Consider the following 18,178-nt stretch of genomic DNA (forward strand, 5'->3'; position numbering starts at 1 on the left):
CGGGGCGTCCGCCGTCTTAAATCCGCTTTGTGTTGATAAAAGCATCGGAAATGAATTGAATATAATTTGTCGGGCAATAATGGGCGATTTATACGGTAAACGATCATAATTGAAGAAGCTTATAAGTCCATTCGATAGTACGTGTAGAATACGCATATATGACGGCGGTTTTTTAAATAAGTTACTGAAAAACAAAAAAAGTCAGCAACATTTTTGTATTTTTTTTTTTCATTTTTTTTGAAGATTGTTTTTCGTTTTCAAGTTTTTTTTGTGTTCAAGAAGGCACTAAAAGAAGGTTCAAAAACTAATATTCCGGGAGTACGACTATGTGTTAACGTCTTATAGCGGATTGTAGGCCTTTTCGCTAGCTTTATTCGCTCGAAAATAGACCGCAAGTCAAAAATTTAAAACCGGTTGTTCTCTACTCAGCTGAGATTTTTCCCGACAATTATTATTCCGAAGATCTGCGCAGCGACAACACCTCCTCCGACAATTTTTTGTGGTCCCTGATTTTGCTTGATAAATGAAAACGTTTTAAAGAAGCTGAAAAACACTCGAATATTAAGTTCCTCCCCACTGCAGTGGTCGGAACAAAAATATATTCCACATTCTTTGAAAAGCATGAGCTATATCGGGGGCGTTCAACAGTGCCGACGTACAACAGTGCCGAAAAAGGCGGGAAAGTTTCAGAATAATTTACACGCATTTTCTGAAGAGCGGGAAATTGCTGACGCTAATTATCAAAGAAAATCACTCCAATTTTGGCGCCAATATGTCTGCAACTGCAAATTAAACAATTATTTTGGCGCCAAAACGTCTAAATTGTAAATTTTCTTGCTCAAAATCGTAAAGTTTTACTTAAGACTGTAAACGATCGCTGTTTAATTATTGATTGCCGCACTGTATTTGTTAAAACTTCAAATTTTCGGCACTGTTGAACAAAGTTTTCATTTTCGGCACTGTTGAACAAAGTTTTCATTTTCGGCACTGTTGTACTTTGGCATTGTTGTACTGCTCCGCTAAATCGGCTTCAATAAAGTGTACTGTTTGCTGACTTGTAAATATCGGCTTACTACCTTATTAGCCAGTAGAAGGTAGTAAACCGATATAGCAGCTACCCGAAAACGCGCAGACTAGTTCAGTAAACCGAAAACAGAAGTACCTGATCAGTAAACTGAAATTTGTGAAAAAGCTGTGCAGTAAACCGAAAAGGTAGCCATCAAAGTAATAAAGTTTTCAAAGTAGAGTAATTGATTAATTGACTTCTAAGCTTACCAGGAATTATACGCAACATCATTGTAAATTAATTTATACAGCTAAGGAATTTAAATATTGCAATCAATTTGTGAAAAGTCTTTCAATTGGATACCTTGGTATGTTTATTTTAAACTCAATTAGGAGTTATATAACGCAACCGGTTACGTAATGTTTAAGTTATATTCGCTTAACTGTTTGATAAATCGATTTACTGATATGGTAATTTACTGATACCTCGATTTACTGCATTTACACCATATTATAATATGTAGCTATAATAGCCATGGTCTTCGCCTCGTTTTGTTGGATCATGTTTTCTTTTGTGTGTAGATTATAGTATAGGTTTATGATGTAATTTAGTCCACTACAGAAAAAGGGTTTCAAAGGGCGAAGTTGAGGTGGTAATTTGATTCCACTAAAAATTGGTTGATTTCTTAGGTTCAAATTGCATATGAAATACCAAAAATCAAAGCAGTTTTTGGCGCATTATTAAAAGAGCACTAATGCTGGCTTGCTTTCTTCGTGGATTTGTTAATTTTACCGAAAAGTTAGGACTTCAAAAAAAAGTAGGCAAAAGTCATGAACTATAAATCGCGATATAAATAAGTCATAAATTTGAACAAGCTTATGAAGTTTTATAATAATTCAGATTACAAATTAGAATCAAGTATTTGACTGAGATCTTCAGATATTTTTGCTGGACTTTGAGTAGAGCCATACCCTCTGCAATGACCCTTGTAATTTTGACGATGGCCGAGTATCTGCGTGTTTCTTTCCTTATAAGGCGTCAAGATTTAGAATACGTGAACAACTGTGCGTGCTGCGATTGTTGTTCATGTTTTCTGAATCGGGCACTGGGGTGCAGGGTGTCAAACCTAACTGTGCGGCTAGCCGAGAAACAACAGGAAGATCAAGATTTCAGCCGAATTGATCCCTTGCTTTTGAAAAGCACTGATTTCAAAGAACCAACCAAAGCAAAAGATGCTGCAACACAAACGGAAGATGTGACTAATGATCCTTTAAAGTTGGATTCTCAAAGTCGGTGAAAGAATTTAAGCTCTCAACTTCATAAGAGCGAATAAACGAACCAAGTTTAGCTAAGATCAAGTTCTTAGCATAGGATTAAGTAGAGTATAGGAATTCGAACAGAAATTAATTCGCCATATTTATTTAAAAGCACAAAATGTTCTGATCAAGTAAACGATTTTGAGATTTATTTCTAATTTTGATCTTAAGTTACTTTTTTCGAGGAAGAAGCGAGCTGTTATATTACAAGCATATGAATTCATTTCTTGTATGGAAGGGGTGAATTCGATTCTTCAGATAATTAATCTATGAGATAATGGCATGGAAAGCAGCGCTTGAATCGATTATACTAGGGACTCGATAAAAGTTGAAGCTATGATGAGGCAGTTGTCTGATTGTCGAATATTTGAAAGGCATCGCATCATGCTTCAGTGGTCTAGTGACCATGTCTCCAACTTGGAAAGAGAGTTTTTGATCTCTCGGCGTGCACACTTGATTCTTCAAGGCTTATATTTTCAGGATTTTTTCCGAATTTTATTGCATTTAGAGCGTCTCACCGTTTTTTGTTTCTTTGAATTTTGTTTCTGTGAAACTTGAAAGTTTTTTTTTTCGCACATGGCTGGTCTGTTTAGTCGTGAAAAATTTGAAAAAAGAACAATTTGAGAAACGAATTTGAGTACGTATCTGTAAAGTACATGTCCATACAAAATTGCCGAAAAAATCATATCAAAGTCTAAAAAAAACAGTCCCCAACAAATCAGTCCAAACATCAGTCCGAAACACAGTGATAGAAGTGATAATTGTTCAAGAAATTGGTTGGAAACTTTCGCTCGGATTAAAACATTTTTAATTCTAACTAATCCGTTTGATAATAGGTAGTATAGGAGAGAATATAGAACTACCTAGATAACAGCAGCGTCCATTCATTAAAGGCAATAATCCGCAAAATCTAAAAGTTAACTCATTTATAAATGAACTTTTTGCTTAATCCAGTCAAAAAACATACAGCTTGCTCAAGTTGTTTTATTTGCAAACACTGGGCACCATCCAGTCGGAATACTAATTTCTAACTATCAATGGAAATTATACTTACAAACAAAAATTCTGAGTTAATTATTTTTAAAGGGTATCATGCATATATTAAATATCGAACACTATCAGACAACTCTCTTTCGTGGCGCTAATAGTTGCAATGGACGTGTGCGTACAAAAGAGGACTTTGTTGAGATCGTTAAAGATCACTGCCACTTCCCCGATCCGCTGATAGCGAAAATCGTAAGTTCAGGAAAACGCATTAAGTTTGTGCAGCAGCTTCGGATTTAACCCTGCGGCTGACTTCATTTGCTTCAGTTGTTCATTTACCAAATTACTCTGCTAACCAGCAAGCTGTAACTAGAGTTCCTCGCGAAAAAAGACCAAAGGAGGCAAGGCGAACTTCGCTGACTGGCTTCGAATTACCTCTGGCTCACAGACAATTTACGATGGGGAGCAGTCTAAGGGACGGCAGAAGCCCAGATTTGACATAGAGCATCGGCGTTTCCTTCAAATAGTAACGAAATGAACTTCCCCGCACCAAAAACGCTGTAGAAGGTTGGAACAGCAGTTTTTTGAAACTTGTCAACAGCAAGCACCTTTCTTGTTCAAAAATCATCGAGAAGTTCAAGGATGAACAAAATGCCGAGATTTTACTTGAAAAAATGTCAGCAGGACAAAAAGTAGCCATACTAAAAAAATTAAATGGTCAATTGGTTTTTGTTGAGTTTTGGCATTTAATTTTTTTAGAATATGGCTACTTTTTGTCCTGCTGACCTTTTTTCATGTAAAATCTCGGCATTTTGTTCACATTTCAACTTCCTGATGTTTTTTGAACAGAAAAGGTGCTTGCTGTTGACTAGTTTCACAAAACGGCTTTTCCAAACTTCTAGTGTTGTCTCTGAGGTGAAATTCATTTTAAACTATTTGAAGGCAACGCCAATGCTCTATGACATATCTGGGCTTCTGTCGTCCTTTAGAAGTCAGCGGGGGAAACTGATTAGTGACACAGATGATTTGATCATATCAATGTAAGAATATCATTGGTTTTTTGAGGGTGTACTGTTATAATTTCAAATTACAACCCTAAGTTGATTTTGTTTTCAATTTATAACTTTATTCAAAGGATGGAGTTTTTCCAAGTTCAATCATTTTCCTTGGTTTTTCAAAATTGAGCTAGATTCGATTTGAAACCGTCTAAATATTGGATACATACAAGATGTTAATTTTGCACTCCTCTCGCCCAACTCTTTAAGTTTGAGCTCGTTTGTTGTACCCTAGATATACCCGTTTCATATCCTAGATATTTACCCAAGTTTCTTTTTTTTTCGGAAAATTAGTAAGGTTTCTTTTTGTCGCTGTGGATTCGATAGTTTGATCTCGAGAGTTTGAATCTAACGCATTAACCACTGTTTCAAAGTGTAAATCAATTCTGTCGGACCCAAAGGATCAAGGTCAAGAATTTCAAATGGTTTTGGACTGTTTTCTTTGCGACTGTTTTGCGTGGGACTATTTTGTGTATGAACCGCTGAGTAAATTGTCCCACTTTAACTTTGTAGCTATACTCCGACAGTCCCAATTCTCCGCTTGCACCGTCACAGCCATGATTGTTCTTCGAATGTTTTCCACTAGAGCAATGAGTTTGACAGATGTTTGATTTTTATGATTTTTGCCAGGAAGTTCGATAAATTAAAAAAAAAATGTCAACTTTTTTTGATCAAAATCAATTTCGCGGTTCCCAAAAGACATAATAGATCCGACTTTTTCAATTTAGTCTTCGAATATTGTTTATCTCTCATCTGTGGTCAATTGGCGAGGTTGCAATTTAATTACTTATCAATAAATTTCGAGGGATGTTAAATATTTCAAGAATAAAATTTTTTCCAAAAGTGAGCCTTGTGGTCCCCTTATTTGAGCTTTTTCGCCTCTTAGTCCATATTTCAATACGCTTGCGACTAGCAAGCGTGATAAAATTGGAAAAAGATTTTTTTTCGGCTTAACGACTAGTTTAACACAAAGTCACTGAATCATTTGTGCAACATTCAATTTTGCAGCAAACATGCTCAGTTCTTGAAAGTTCAATTTTAACTACTGGGTACGAAATCTAGTAGACAGCTTAAGGACTACGCTCGAATCCGACCACCACCTCTTTTTATTCAATTCTAAAAATTTTAGTATAAAAATGGATCGGCCTATGGGTTGTCTGCTTATGGTTTGCTGGCTTAGTTGCCACACGTTCTTGTGTTGTATGATATTTTTCTAATTCAAAGCGTTTTTGGATTCGTTGACGTAATTTGATGCACGTTGCACTTGGTTTGGAGGTAATGCATTTGCCTTTGAAACCTAATGTTTGGGGGTTCGAGTCCCGGCCGGACGTTTTTTTTTTCAGTCTCTGAAAATGAACTGTTTTATTTTTTTTTCGCTTATAAGTTTTTTTCGGCCAAAATGATTTCGTCTCTTGTTTTGTTGGTTTTGTGAATTTGTTTTGCATCAGTTAAAGCATAAAAAATGTTTTTTCATTTTTTTAATAAATCAGGTGGGCTGGAAGTATAAAAGGTAAAATTTCAAACTTTTTTTCTCAAAATTTTTTTATGACAACCATTTCTTTTGTTATATTTGTTTTCGGTTCACTTGGCGTCAAATCACGGGTTCTCGGCGTAGTGAATGCTTTAGCATACTAAAAGCTTGTTTATTGCTAGTGGTTGCGTTTCTCGTCTGTGTTTCAGAGATTGAATTGTTCGTTTTTTCAAAAAAATGTTGATTTTCTATGATAATTTCCTTTGGCGTTTTTGTTTCCGGATCGATTGTCGTCCAAGTAAATGTTGTTGGCTTAGTGGACGCTGAAAACAGTAAAAGCTTGTTAATTGCTAGTGGCTGCGTTTCTCGTCTGTTTTTCAGAGATTGAATTTTTGTATTTCAAAAAAAAAGTTGATTTTTATGCCAATCATTTCATTTGGTATTTTTTTATTGGGATCAACTGGCGTCTAACCACGTGTTGTTGGCTTAGTGGATGCTCGAAAAACACTAGAAGCTTGCATAATGATTGTGGTTGTGTTTTTTGTCTTTTTCTGAGATTGATTTGTTCGTGTTTTCAAAAAAAATGATGATTTCTTATGATAATTTCTTTTTGCGTTTTTGTTTTCGAATCGATTGGCCTCCAACTACTTGTTGTCGGCCTAGTGGACATTCAGTAAATGCTGAAAGCTTGCTCATTGCTAGTAGTTGTGTTTCTCGTATGTTTTTTTTGTGATTGAATTTTTCAAATATCCAGTCTTTTTATAAAGTTTTTTTCCACTTAAAATTTTCCATCTCACTGACCATTTAGTAGCTTGCAATGGTACGCTTTCGTTGTATCGCAAGTGACGCGAAGCTCCGCTTCGTCTCTGTGTTTATTTCATTTTCTGCATTCTATCAGACAAGTTGGACTGAATCTTTTTCGAGCTGTTTTCCTGACTGCAATTTCCTGGTTAAGTATGAGTTTTAACAAATCAGGATTGATTTACTATTGCTTTTGTCTAAGCAGCTCAAAATAACAGCTGTTTGTTTCGCAACTGCAGAAGTGTAATATGGCAATACACTTCAAACGATTTTCAGATTTTTCTCCCCTTAGCGAGAAAAAAACACCCTAACTCAACATATTTTTTTCATAAATAGGGTCAGAACAATGCATAGTTTTCAGAAAATCAAACGGATAGTATTTGAGTCTTAAAACAGTATATCGACAAGGTTGGTTGGTGTTTTGCTATGGGTATTTTGAGAACTTGTTTTCTCGAAAAGTCGTAGCTTCTGGCAGTAAAACTAAAACCGACTGGCTCAATGCGGGTTTCGTGATTCAAGATAGTGGCTTTGAAATTGCGAAATATCACAGTTTGTCGAGACATGGAAATGAGACCGACTTTCAATCAAGTTTAATTAACTTCAATAAATCTTCAGAATCAATCAAAAACGATTTAACGAATGGTTTCAAAGACAAAACTAATCAAGATTTTCAGCTGAGTGATTGGAATCTAAACAACAATCAGACTGAATTGGACCCAAAATCAGTCAAAGTTGAAAGAAGTCCGAAATCCCATCTGGCGAAAAGCTCAATGCAAATAATGAAAGACGTTGTCGTCAAAATTGATGACTCGGTAAGTGAAGTATTTCAAACATTGGGATAGAGAATTCTCAACGCTTTCTGATAACCGTAAGCATGTGAAGTTTTATCAGGAATCAGGCCTACATGCATTTTTTTCAAACGAATTTATTGTTCTTAAAATGTTTTCTTCCTCAAATCTCCGGTAAAAGTTTTTTTCAACTTTTTTTTCTGGTCCTGTTTGTACGCAAAGCGTAACAGGCTCTCTGTGTTCAAATTTTAAAAAGAGGATTAAAATTAGAAAAAAGGGCACAACAATAATTTACCAAGCAGGCTTAGCATATCTGCTTGTGTAGTTTTCCAAGAAGTCCTTCCGAACGTTTAGTTAGAAGAAATTTGGGTTCGGGTTTGTTTTATTCAGGGTCCACGCAAGCTGAGGTACCACGAATAAGCAACAAAATTATTCGAGTGCGACTTCATTTTGAGGCTGCTAGTTGGAAATCGGACTGCAAACAAAATTCAGTTTCTCGTGCCAATTTTTAAACGTTTTCGCTGTATTCAATACATCAGTTCATAGCTATAAGAGTCATTTTCCGCCCAAGTATTTGAGAGTGCAAAAAGTTGGAACAGACAAATTTATTTAAAAAGATCAAATGATTCATTTAAGAAAACTTTTGCATGCAAATTTAGTTTTTCAGACAGAAAGGATGCCTCAAGGTCACCCAAAATCTCGAATTTGTATCCAAAAAACTGCTGAAAATTGGCAGACTGCTCTTTTTAGTTATTTCTGTCTGCTCCAACTTTTTGCTACTAAAATAATGCGTTCAATGTAGCGTCAATTGGAAACTGACTGGTGTTTTCAAGGTACCACGTGACTCTGATGTCTCTGAATCATCGCTCGCATTGGCACGCTTCAAGACCAGGGAAGCCCAGATCCGAACCGAGCGATATTTGAAACGAAAGCGCAAAATGACGAAAGATTTTTTTCAGGGGAAATCGAAACGTGTGAACAAAAATACTTTCCAGGATGCTGCAAAAGATGCAATTTTGAACTCTAGTCGATCATTGCGTAGCAGCCGCGCAAAACTTCTGTACGAAGGGTTGAAGGCCGATTTTCCTAAATTTGACAATTTACCGATGCCAGTAATTGCTCGGATACCCCATTTCGATTACAAAGAAGCTTCTCAATTCGAGAAAACTTTGTCGATAGGAACTGTAGTAACCTTGAGAGGCTTCTCGACTCTGTTTCGTCGTTTGTTCATGCAACACGAGAAGTTTTTTTGCCATTTATGCATTTTACCAAGAAGTTTTCAATCGTTGCATTGCTACTGGGCTCTATATCACGTGCAAACCGTTCACCTGGAACGGATTTGTCCGATTTGTGATTTGACAATCAGTAGTAAAAGATCGGCACTTTTCTCTCATATTTATGAGCGTCATAATGAACAGTATGATGAGTACCGAATGAAGTTTTCAAGCGGCAAGTGTGAACTCTTTAAGGCCGTTATAGTATGAAGGGAATCGTTTAGTCTGATAATGTGAATTTTTGATGTAGATTGTTTGGTCGAGCAAATGCAGTATCTTGTAGGAGTTTTAGTGTTCTCAATTTCTATTAGTTGTAAGTGTCGATTATTAAGATTGATCAGTAAAAAATAGGTAGAATTATTTCCCAGGAGTTAAAACACCATAAGCATGGCGAGTTAAGCTAACGGTAGAGTGAATTTCAATTATTACCCTTGCAATACGCAAGGGTATTGCAATCGGGTTCTAGACTTTTTCCGTTAATAAATTTGTTCAGAGGACTCATCTCCTAGACTCATTCATCTCGTGGCTTTTTTCGTGGCTTTTTTTAGGTCCACCAAATTGATTTTCTGAGCTCTCTCAAATTACTTTAAAGAGCCTAATTTGACCAAATTTTCTGTGCCGCAGACAAATTTGTGAAAAAGCAGGCAAAAAAGGCGTATAGATTGGCGCCAAAGGCGCGCCTCTTGAAAATTTTTAGGGTCCCTCACCAATAATGGATATCTCAAATTAGTAAAGGGACCCTTTGGGTCGGCAGGGGGTCGAATCCCTGAGAGGGGCATCCGCAGCATACCCCACCCCCCCCCCCCCCACCCTTAATCCGCTACTAGGTCCAGGCAGTTTTTTCCAGATATTTGGGCTTTTCATGCAGCTTTTTATAATTTTTTATGACAAAACCAATTTTCGAAGGTTTTTTTGTTTAATTTTAATTATAGTTATTGAATTTTGCATCGCAAGTGGTGTGAAGTTCAACTTCGCCTCTATATCAAACCTTGAGTTTGTTTCCTGTTTGAGATGTCGAAGCGGCTACAACTATGAGTTTTAATAAAGTAACAAGGATAGCCGGTTGTGCAAGTAGCTAACAAATGTTAAATTTTTTCCTGTAGCCGGTACGAGTTGTTCAATTATATAATAAAATGCTATTTTGTGTTTATTTTATTTCACATAACTTTGAAGTTTCCCAACACTTTGACAATGTTAATGAGAGTTTTTTTAAATCGGACGAAATCAGAGTGCAATAAATTGGGTTGAGCTTTTAGTTTTAAGCGTATCCTTTTCAATCATTGTTTTCCAACGAGAAGATAATACCGAATAGAAACTAACTACCACTGCATCGTATCTTAGTCAACAATTAGTTCAAAACAAAGTTGCAATCTAATCTTTTTCAATTCTAACATTCTACATTTTAAACATGCTATTTAAATCTTTTTAAATGTTTTTCATGCTGCTTCAAACTTAGTTTGCGAAAGGTTTCGCCCAGAAATTGAATACAAATGTTTACCCATGCTTTCATTTTTTTATAAGGCCATCAAATCGATTTTTTTTTCACGCGTGATCTGAATTCACTTAAGTATTCTTCAGGTTTTTTTGGTTGCTTCTTACTTAAATATCATTCAGGCTCAATATTTCGTTTATCAAATGAAGCCAGTCAAGTTAAGGCCATGTGCAGTTTCAATTGGTGAACCCCTTGATCATCTCTTCATGTTGCGCAAAGTGTTTCTTCGTCTCCGCTTCTTTGATGTATGCCATCGCAGCCTCTGCAACTTCCTTTGCGTTGTATGGATCAATGAGGTCCTTCATGTGAACAGTTTCTGTCTCTCCCTCCGACATTTTGACCTTGAAAGAGCAATGCCATTCGAAAAAGTGTTGTCGGTTAACGTGTACTTTTCTCGTTTGTGTAATTAATTTGATTGCATGTATTTGCTTCATTATATGGGTTAAAACGGGGTACAAGACTTTAATCACCTTTTGCTTCAACCTAAAAGTGCTTTTTTTGTAATTCTTACGTTATCAACAAAATGCTTACGTTATCAACAACTATTGGTGGTTACTTATCGGTAGGAAGTTTAAAAATGTTTTGTAGTTTTTTTGGAAATTTTTTGGCGACAATTTTTTTGGCTCAACGGGCGCCTGCTTAAGTATTGTCGGCTTAATTACCACTTTCTTAAATTCGTTTCAAAACTCATGTACCGTTGGCATTTGGCGGGGCAGTACAACAGTTCCGAAGTACAGCAATGCCGAAAATCAAAATGTTGTTCAACAGTACCGAAAATTGCTTTGAATACCGTTTTGACGCATCCCAAATGAATTAAGTAAATTAATTCCAAATAAACTCAAGTAAATTAATTCAAATAGAGGGAAGTTGAAAAGGCAAAAATTCCCAATCGCTGCGTCATAAATTTTTCTGAACAAATAATTAACTCAGCAAATTGTCAAATTTTCTTCTTGGTTTCTTGGTCGCGATATTCAAGCAAATTGCCAACAATTTGCAAACAGAACTCTACACTTTCAAATATCCTCAATTTTCGACACGGTTGAACACATTTTCAGTTTCGGCACTGTAGTACTTCGGCACTGTTGAACACCCCACAATTGACTTTTTGACATGTTTTTTTTTTTAAATGAACTTCATTCAAAACAGACGTACAAAACTTAGGGTAGACTTAGGTTTGTTGATATTTTCCCCCTTTTTGTGTTTTATCGTGTATAAGATACTGGTATGAGTTATGTAAAATCTTTACCTTATTAATTTTTCGGGTTGATAATTATGGTCGATAAAGCTAGAAATAGTACAAACAGTACAATTTTTGTATGTCTTAGATTTTGATTTGCCCAAGAATTTTTTGACCGTAATTCGCCTTTTTTGCTGAAGTTTTGTTATTGTCTGTGTTCATAATCTTTTTTTTTCATCACTGTGGTATTGGTTTTTGCCTCTGAGTTTAAGTTAAAACATTTTTCTGCGGTTGTAACAAATAAACATCTGGCCTTCGTAGCATGTTTTTTTTTCATTAGTTTTCAAGTTATTTTTAAAAAGAGAATCGTTACCTTGATGGTTGAGTTTGTGAACTTGTTCACGACTTGTGAGTCGAAGGAGGCGGGGTCAAACTGAAGTGACAGCACTTTGATCTCTTCTAGGCGGTTAGATCCAGCTGAAATAATTATCAATTTGCGTTTTCATAACATCGATTAAACTGATAGCTCTCCTAAACAGGCTGGGCAAATTTATTAATTGGTTCATTATTTGATCGATTTGTGAGAGTTGAGCTAAAATCTGAAAGCGATTTTTTTTGCGGGCAGTTAAGTAAAGAGCGTCTGTTGTGTTAATGTTAGTCTTACTTGCGTGGTCTGCCAGCCACCCGTAGTCCTTGAGCACCTGGGCCACTGCCCTGTTGTGCTTCTGAATCGCAGCCAGCATCTGCTGTTCCGCCTCCTGCAACTCACTGAAAAACGAAGACAGTGAATCGTCAAAAAATTACTTGTTGTTCTTAAGCTGGAGCACAAAATCTGTTATCCGCCAAGAGCCAAATTCCTTTCCCTCGTGAAAAAATGTCTTAATCAGGGGCGGATTTAGGGGGGGGGGGGGGGGGGGGGGCTTTGTACTATTTTGAGATATCCATATCTGGTGACGGACCCTAAAAATTTTCTAAAGGCGCCTGTGGCGCCAATATTTACTAGTTTTGAGGGGGGAGCGCGCGCCAAAAAACGCAATTTTTTGTTCAAAGTTTTCCAAAAAGTGCCTAAAAACGCCTTTTTTGGCCTGTTTTTCAAAATTTCGATTAGAGATAGAAAAGAATAGTTTGCTAACTATGATGAGGTGTAATTACCTGTAGACGTCTCCCAGATTGGCGCTGGAAATAGCCCACGCCCTCTTGTACCCCATCCACTCCTCGTGCCACCGGGGACACACCGAGTCCATGTCGAGGGAGGTGCACTCGGAACGACACATAGGCACGAATGACAGACACAGCGAAAGGTTCTTCTAAAACAACTCAGGGATCTTGCTGACTACCAAAATTAAGTTCGAACATATTCCGTTTTAAAAAAGATTGCCGGCCCATCGTGTGATGATTGCATTGTCTGAGTAGTTGCCACATCACGTGCTGCAATAAATTTTCTTGCGCTGTAAGCACTTTTGTGATTTTGATTCACCGCACTTGGCGTCGGTTGAAGGGAAACACAATTTTAACCACCTCTTCCCGAAAACAAAGTATAACAATTTTAGAAGTTCAGAACTTCATCGCCCAAAACTTTGCTCTATAGCCCACAATGAAATCAATTTTGTTTTCGGCTATACGGTAATACGCCCAATTTTTGTTGGTTAGTTTTGTGGGAATACTTATTTCACGGCGCCGATGCGTGTATGTATTGCTGGTCGTGTATTTCTCAAACATCATTCAGAACAAAATTACGAAATTTTGTAATGATTTTTTGATATATTTTTTGCTAAGTGGCGCAGCTTTTATTAGCATAGTTGGCTTCTTTAATTTTAGACCAAATTCTGGCAAACGCCACAATCTGATATAGACTTGCAAGAGTTTAAACCCCCTCACGGATTTGACCCCCTCATGGCCCAAAAGCTCCCCTTGATACTATTTAACGACAATAATTTTTGGCTGTCCAACTCGTTAATTGCTCTCAAGGCGCCGTTGACACCAATTCATACTAATTTCAAAGAGTCCAAAAATGGCCTGTTTGGTCTGTTTTTTTTGAAAACATTCTTGATGCGCAAAAAAATTTAGCGAAAAGGTTCTTAATAGTCTTTTGGGAGGCTAAGAATAAAAATTGAGATCCGCTTCTGTTGTCTGCGCCGGAGGATAAAAACTTGACAACATTTCTGAATATTTAAGATCTCTGAACGTAATGACTTTTGCAGTTTGAATTTGCTTCGTTTCTCTGCAAAATTTTAGATGTATAAGCTAGGTTAATGATTGTTCTGAGTTTCAGCTGTCTATCAGGCTTGGACTTAGTTATTTGTCAAAGTTGGCAAAGGAATCCGTGGTCTTGGTTTTTTAAAGATTATTCAACTTGTATGTTTACCTCCAATTTGGCGCATGCCGGCAGGGACCCCAGCATCTCTGAGTCGAATCTCACAACCGAGTCCTCCGATACCTCTTGGGATCCCTGGTTATTTTTCTTTCCGGGGCACCAAGCTTTTCCAAATGAGACAAAACAGACGGTGGTCTTGACAGCATTCGCGACAGTCTTCGCGACCTTCTTCAAAAAGGTGGTAGTTTCGTGCCATATAGTTGCGAATATGGATTTCCTCCTTGCTCTTCGGGAAAGTCCAGTCATTTCTTCGGCTTCTCTCATCTCCAGTTCGAGACTCCTGAAGATCAAAAAGTGTCATTATTGATTTTTGCTGAGAAAACTTGAAATGTTTTGGATGGTTTTAAAAATTTTAACTTTACCTCATTCTCCTTCTCCTTTGGCATCATCTTATGACTTTCATTTTTGATTGATGAACCCTATAAATTTTATCCAAAAACACCCTGAGCCTCCATGTATAAAAAAAAGGTTGAGGGAGGTGAGCGCGCCATAAAAAAACGCTATTTTTTCTTTATTTTCATGCCTCAAATTGGTCAATTTTTATCGTTTTGCTTATTTAGGAGAGCTCTCGATATCAATTTGTTCGATTTTAACACTGATGTTCAATAAGTTTACCAAAATCTTTCATTAATTGCATTTTTTTCATTCATACAAATTGTAGGTGTTAATTATACTTACTCTTTTGTCTGTTGGTCTTTTTCCAGTAAATGGTCCAGAACAAGCTCTGAGCTTTTTATTCTGTTCGAGATGTCTTTAATGTAGGCTTTTCCACTTGTAGTGACCTAAGAATCAAAAACAGGTCCCGATTAAAAACAGCATTTCCTTGATTGAAAAAATCTACCTGAAAATTTGAAATTGGGCCAATAAATTGTCCCTAACCTCTTCCATGTTTTTCTTCAGGGTGTCCGGGTTGACCTTTGACCCCGCCTTCTCCAGTGCCCTGTTGGCTAACTCCAGTTGATACACCAGTTTGTTGGTAGTCTCTTCAAGTGGGTTAGAGGGACGAAATTACACAGTGGATTTTTATTTTGGCGAGAGTGAGTTTTATTGTAATTGTAAATTAATCGTAAATTGCTTATCAAGTGCCAATCTCCCCAAAATCAATGCAGGGGGAATTTTTACTTGATAGATTGACTAATTTATTTTCCGTTTATTCTTTATTAAGCTTTTTTTATTCAGGTTTTTTTATACCTTAGTCGTATAGTTTTTCGGGTAAGATATTGAAGCAAATCGAATCATAAAATTTTGATATAGTTTTTAAATATAATTAATAATAGTTGACGATTTTCAATTTTTAGGTCCTTGTTAGATTGTTATTCGTCCCTCTTAGGTTCTTTGTGGCCTGTTCAATTGCAAACTGGGATTGCCTCTGAACCCCCTCGTCGATTCTGCTTCGGACGTGGAAAAACTCCATCAGGTAGTTGATGATCTTATCCAAAATAGACTCCTCCTCCAGATCGCCAAAGTCGCAGTTTTCTCTGGCATACATGCTGCATGACGAAGCCACACAGTCCAGACATTGCAGTTTGCGCACTTTCAGAGTCTGGATGCACTGGCTCTCAGAATATTGCAGAATGTCGTTCTTCGCTTTCTCAAGTGCTTCCTGCAATAAAAAAATATGCAGTTTGTGCGTGTGGTCGTAATTTTTTTCTTTGTTCCGAACGAAATTTGGATTGAGATTTGTTTTTGTTTGACTCAGAATCGGGTACTCCTTAAGTTGTAAAGGTCAGATGTCTTTATTTGGCCATTTAGGTCATTTTAAGCAGATGGGATTCAAACTGAGTTGGTAAAATTCAATAAATGCTTTCCCAGAGAGAGGTTTTCAAAAAAATTGTCACTTCTTTTTTTTTATTTTGTAGGCCAACCCTATTGAATTTTCGAGCTCTCTTGGAAGTCTTCAGCTCAGCGAAGAAGGAAAATTTTTGTAAATAAGTCCCAAAAAATATTTTTTAAGGTCTTTTAAATATTTCCAAAAATTAAAAGAAAGCCCTATGAGCAGTATGAACTGATGATTCAATTCGTACTTTCAAGTCTTGATGCCCCCCCCCCCCATTATTGAAATTAAAGTGCAAAAGTATAGTCAAAATTATGGTATCAAGTGATGGAGTTTCTTAAGCCCGCATCCTCCTTGAAGTTAAGTCAGAAAAGGATGTTGGCATGTTGAACCAAAGGGGTAATTTTGGTTGCCAAGGGGTAGAATTTCTAGCGGGGAACGCAGCCCCCTCTTAAATCCGCCCTGATTCTGTACAATTTAATAAGGTCCCCTCCTTACCTCGTGCTGTTTGCTCTTTTGGGCCAGTGACTCTATCTCACTCCTCCAGTTGTCCGCGTTCTCTGCCTCTATGGTCCAGCTCTTTTGGTGTTCTTTAATCGACTCATTTGCCTATATTTACGCAGAGTTGTTCTCAAATTACTTTATAGGCTATAAATTATAAAATCCCCCACAAACCTGAGATTTAATTGAAAACAGGGAAAAATATTCCGTCCCTGGCTGCCCACTTCAAATTTTTTCATTTTTCTTTTTTTTTGGCAAGTATCTGAGTTCCAATATTTTCTCTAAAATGCTATGCCCTGCATATCTGCTCAATTTTCTTCTGGTGTTTTTGTTGATTTCATTTGCACTTTATTCAAACATCTTCCTGTTAAATTTTAGATGTTGAAATTTTGTTCACTTTCAGATGTGGAATGATGTTCAAATTCTTTTTGCAAAAAAATCTACATTTAGAACGATTCCTTTTTTCTTTCTTAAATGATTTATCCATAAAATTGTCAGTTTTTTAAGATGGATGGAGGGGGAATTTGGAGTCTAGCCTCAAGAAACGGGGACTGAATTCTTTACCAAAAAAAACGAATGCCCGATAATTATTGACCATTAAATGTCCTTAAAACTGTCCAAAAATGACTCTAATGGTCACACTTATTTTATTCGAGTTTTCGACTTCTCATTAGCTAACAAGATATCTTCTCAAAGTCCCAAAAATGATGAAGATTTTTAAGCTTACCTGTCGCACAAGTTTGACCAACTGTTGCTGCAGTTGTGAAGTCACTTGTTCCAGGAATTCCTCGGACATTTCCACGTAGTCGCTTTTGGTTGCAGGTGCCAGCAGGCAAATCAACCCGACTAGCCACAGACTCCAAAATCTGTTCACAAATTCAACTCATATTTTTTAGAATGTGCAATAATTCATTTACCACAATACTAATTTTCTACTGAGTTACAATCGGAAATATAGATTCTTGTTGTTCGCAGTTGTGCATTTTTGGACAAAAATAATTGAAGTCTTTGCACTATTTTTGTTTTCTTCGAAACGGAATTCTAAAAAAAATTTTCGTCTACTCTGTGAACAACTCAAATTCCTTAAAAATGTAATGTTTAAGTAAACCTACCCTTTCATTTTGGACTGAACAAAGTCGAAAAATTATGTAATTGTGAGTCAAATGCGTTTCTGAGTGTTATTAAACCACTTCGAATTTTGATTGTGCTCTAAGCAAAGTCTGGATAGGAATTAAGTCTGCGGGTTTCTGTTTTGTTTTCACTTAAACCCCAGCGGGATTCCTGTCTTGGAATTCATTGTAAACAATTGCTTTCACGTGATTTTTGATTTAATTGGGCGGAAATTGTGCCCAACAACACGTGACAAAGTTGAAATACTGCGCCCTCAACCATTTCGGGTCATTTTAATGGGTTTTAAGTGGGGTTTCTCTTAAAAGTTTTCTTTATTTAATCTTTTCTATAAATGCTTCCAGGGTACGTTTTGATGTTTGAACTGAGTGTTAGGTAATAACCATTAATTCGTTTTGGAGGCTGAAGTTTGTTCAGAAGTTGAATACTTTTAGCTCCAACGACATATGTCGACATAACGTGCATGTCACTAAGCGACATTATTTCGCCGATGTTATCTTTCGAAACATAATTTCGTTTTATATCAAAGAATACTGAATTTGAATTGTATTTTTATTGGTAACAGGGACTGAAATGTTTATTTTTTTCACAATTAAAGTACTCAAGATCGAAATATAAGAATTGAGCTTAAAACGAGGGAAAAGTCCAAGCTATGCGATAATTGACCCCAACTTAGGTTTTTTCTTCTGTCCTATTTTTAAAAATAATTCTTGTTTCCGTCTGAAAACTCGCTTGGTGAAAAAGAGTTTGAGCGTTTCCCGCAAAATTAGGTATTTCAAGCAAATTTCCCAAAGGATTGAGTGTAGAGTCATAAAAAGCCGTTTCAGCAATGATGCGCATTTTGAGTCGCGGAAATTGGCCGAAGATCTGTTTATTATTTAATTAACTGACCGCGGGAGAGTAAATCAGGAATTTTCTAAGATTTATTCTTTTAAAAATTGGCTTCAACTAGAATCGCGCTTATCAAGTTATATCATTGAATTAATTTACCAAATCTAAGTGTTGATATCGAAAAAAAAAACACCTGGAATATTCAA

General features: G+C 36.6%; 1 protein-coding gene across 1 annotated transcript; it reads right to left on the bottom strand.

Annotated features, from left to right (window-relative positions):
- Positions 1-10,054: 10,054 nt before the first annotated feature.
- Positions 10,055-17,410, bottom strand: LOC134851062 (uncharacterized). Its single transcript, XM_063866965.1, has 11 exons — positions 17,126-17,410; positions 16,741-16,879; positions 16,011-16,121; positions 15,062-15,341; positions 14,618-14,721; positions 14,417-14,520; positions 13,730-14,018; positions 12,517-12,671; positions 12,029-12,132; positions 11,738-11,841; positions 10,055-10,528 (listed from the first exon to the last, which is right to left on the bottom strand). The coding sequence occupies exons 1-11, from the start codon at positions 17,131-17,133 to the stop codon at positions 10,364-10,366; spliced, it is 1,563 nt and encodes a 520-aa protein (XP_063723035.1). The 5' UTR covers positions 17,134-17,410; the 3' UTR covers positions 10,055-10,363.
- Between the last annotated feature and the right edge of the window lie 768 nt (positions 17,411-18,178).

Source organism: Symsagittifera roscoffensis, chromosome 7 (assembly GCF_963678635.1).
Source record: "Symsagittifera roscoffensis chromosome 7, txSymRosc1.1, whole genome shotgun sequence".
Taxonomy (NCBI): Eukaryota; Metazoa; Xenacoelomorpha; order Acoela; family Convolutidae; genus Symsagittifera; species Symsagittifera roscoffensis.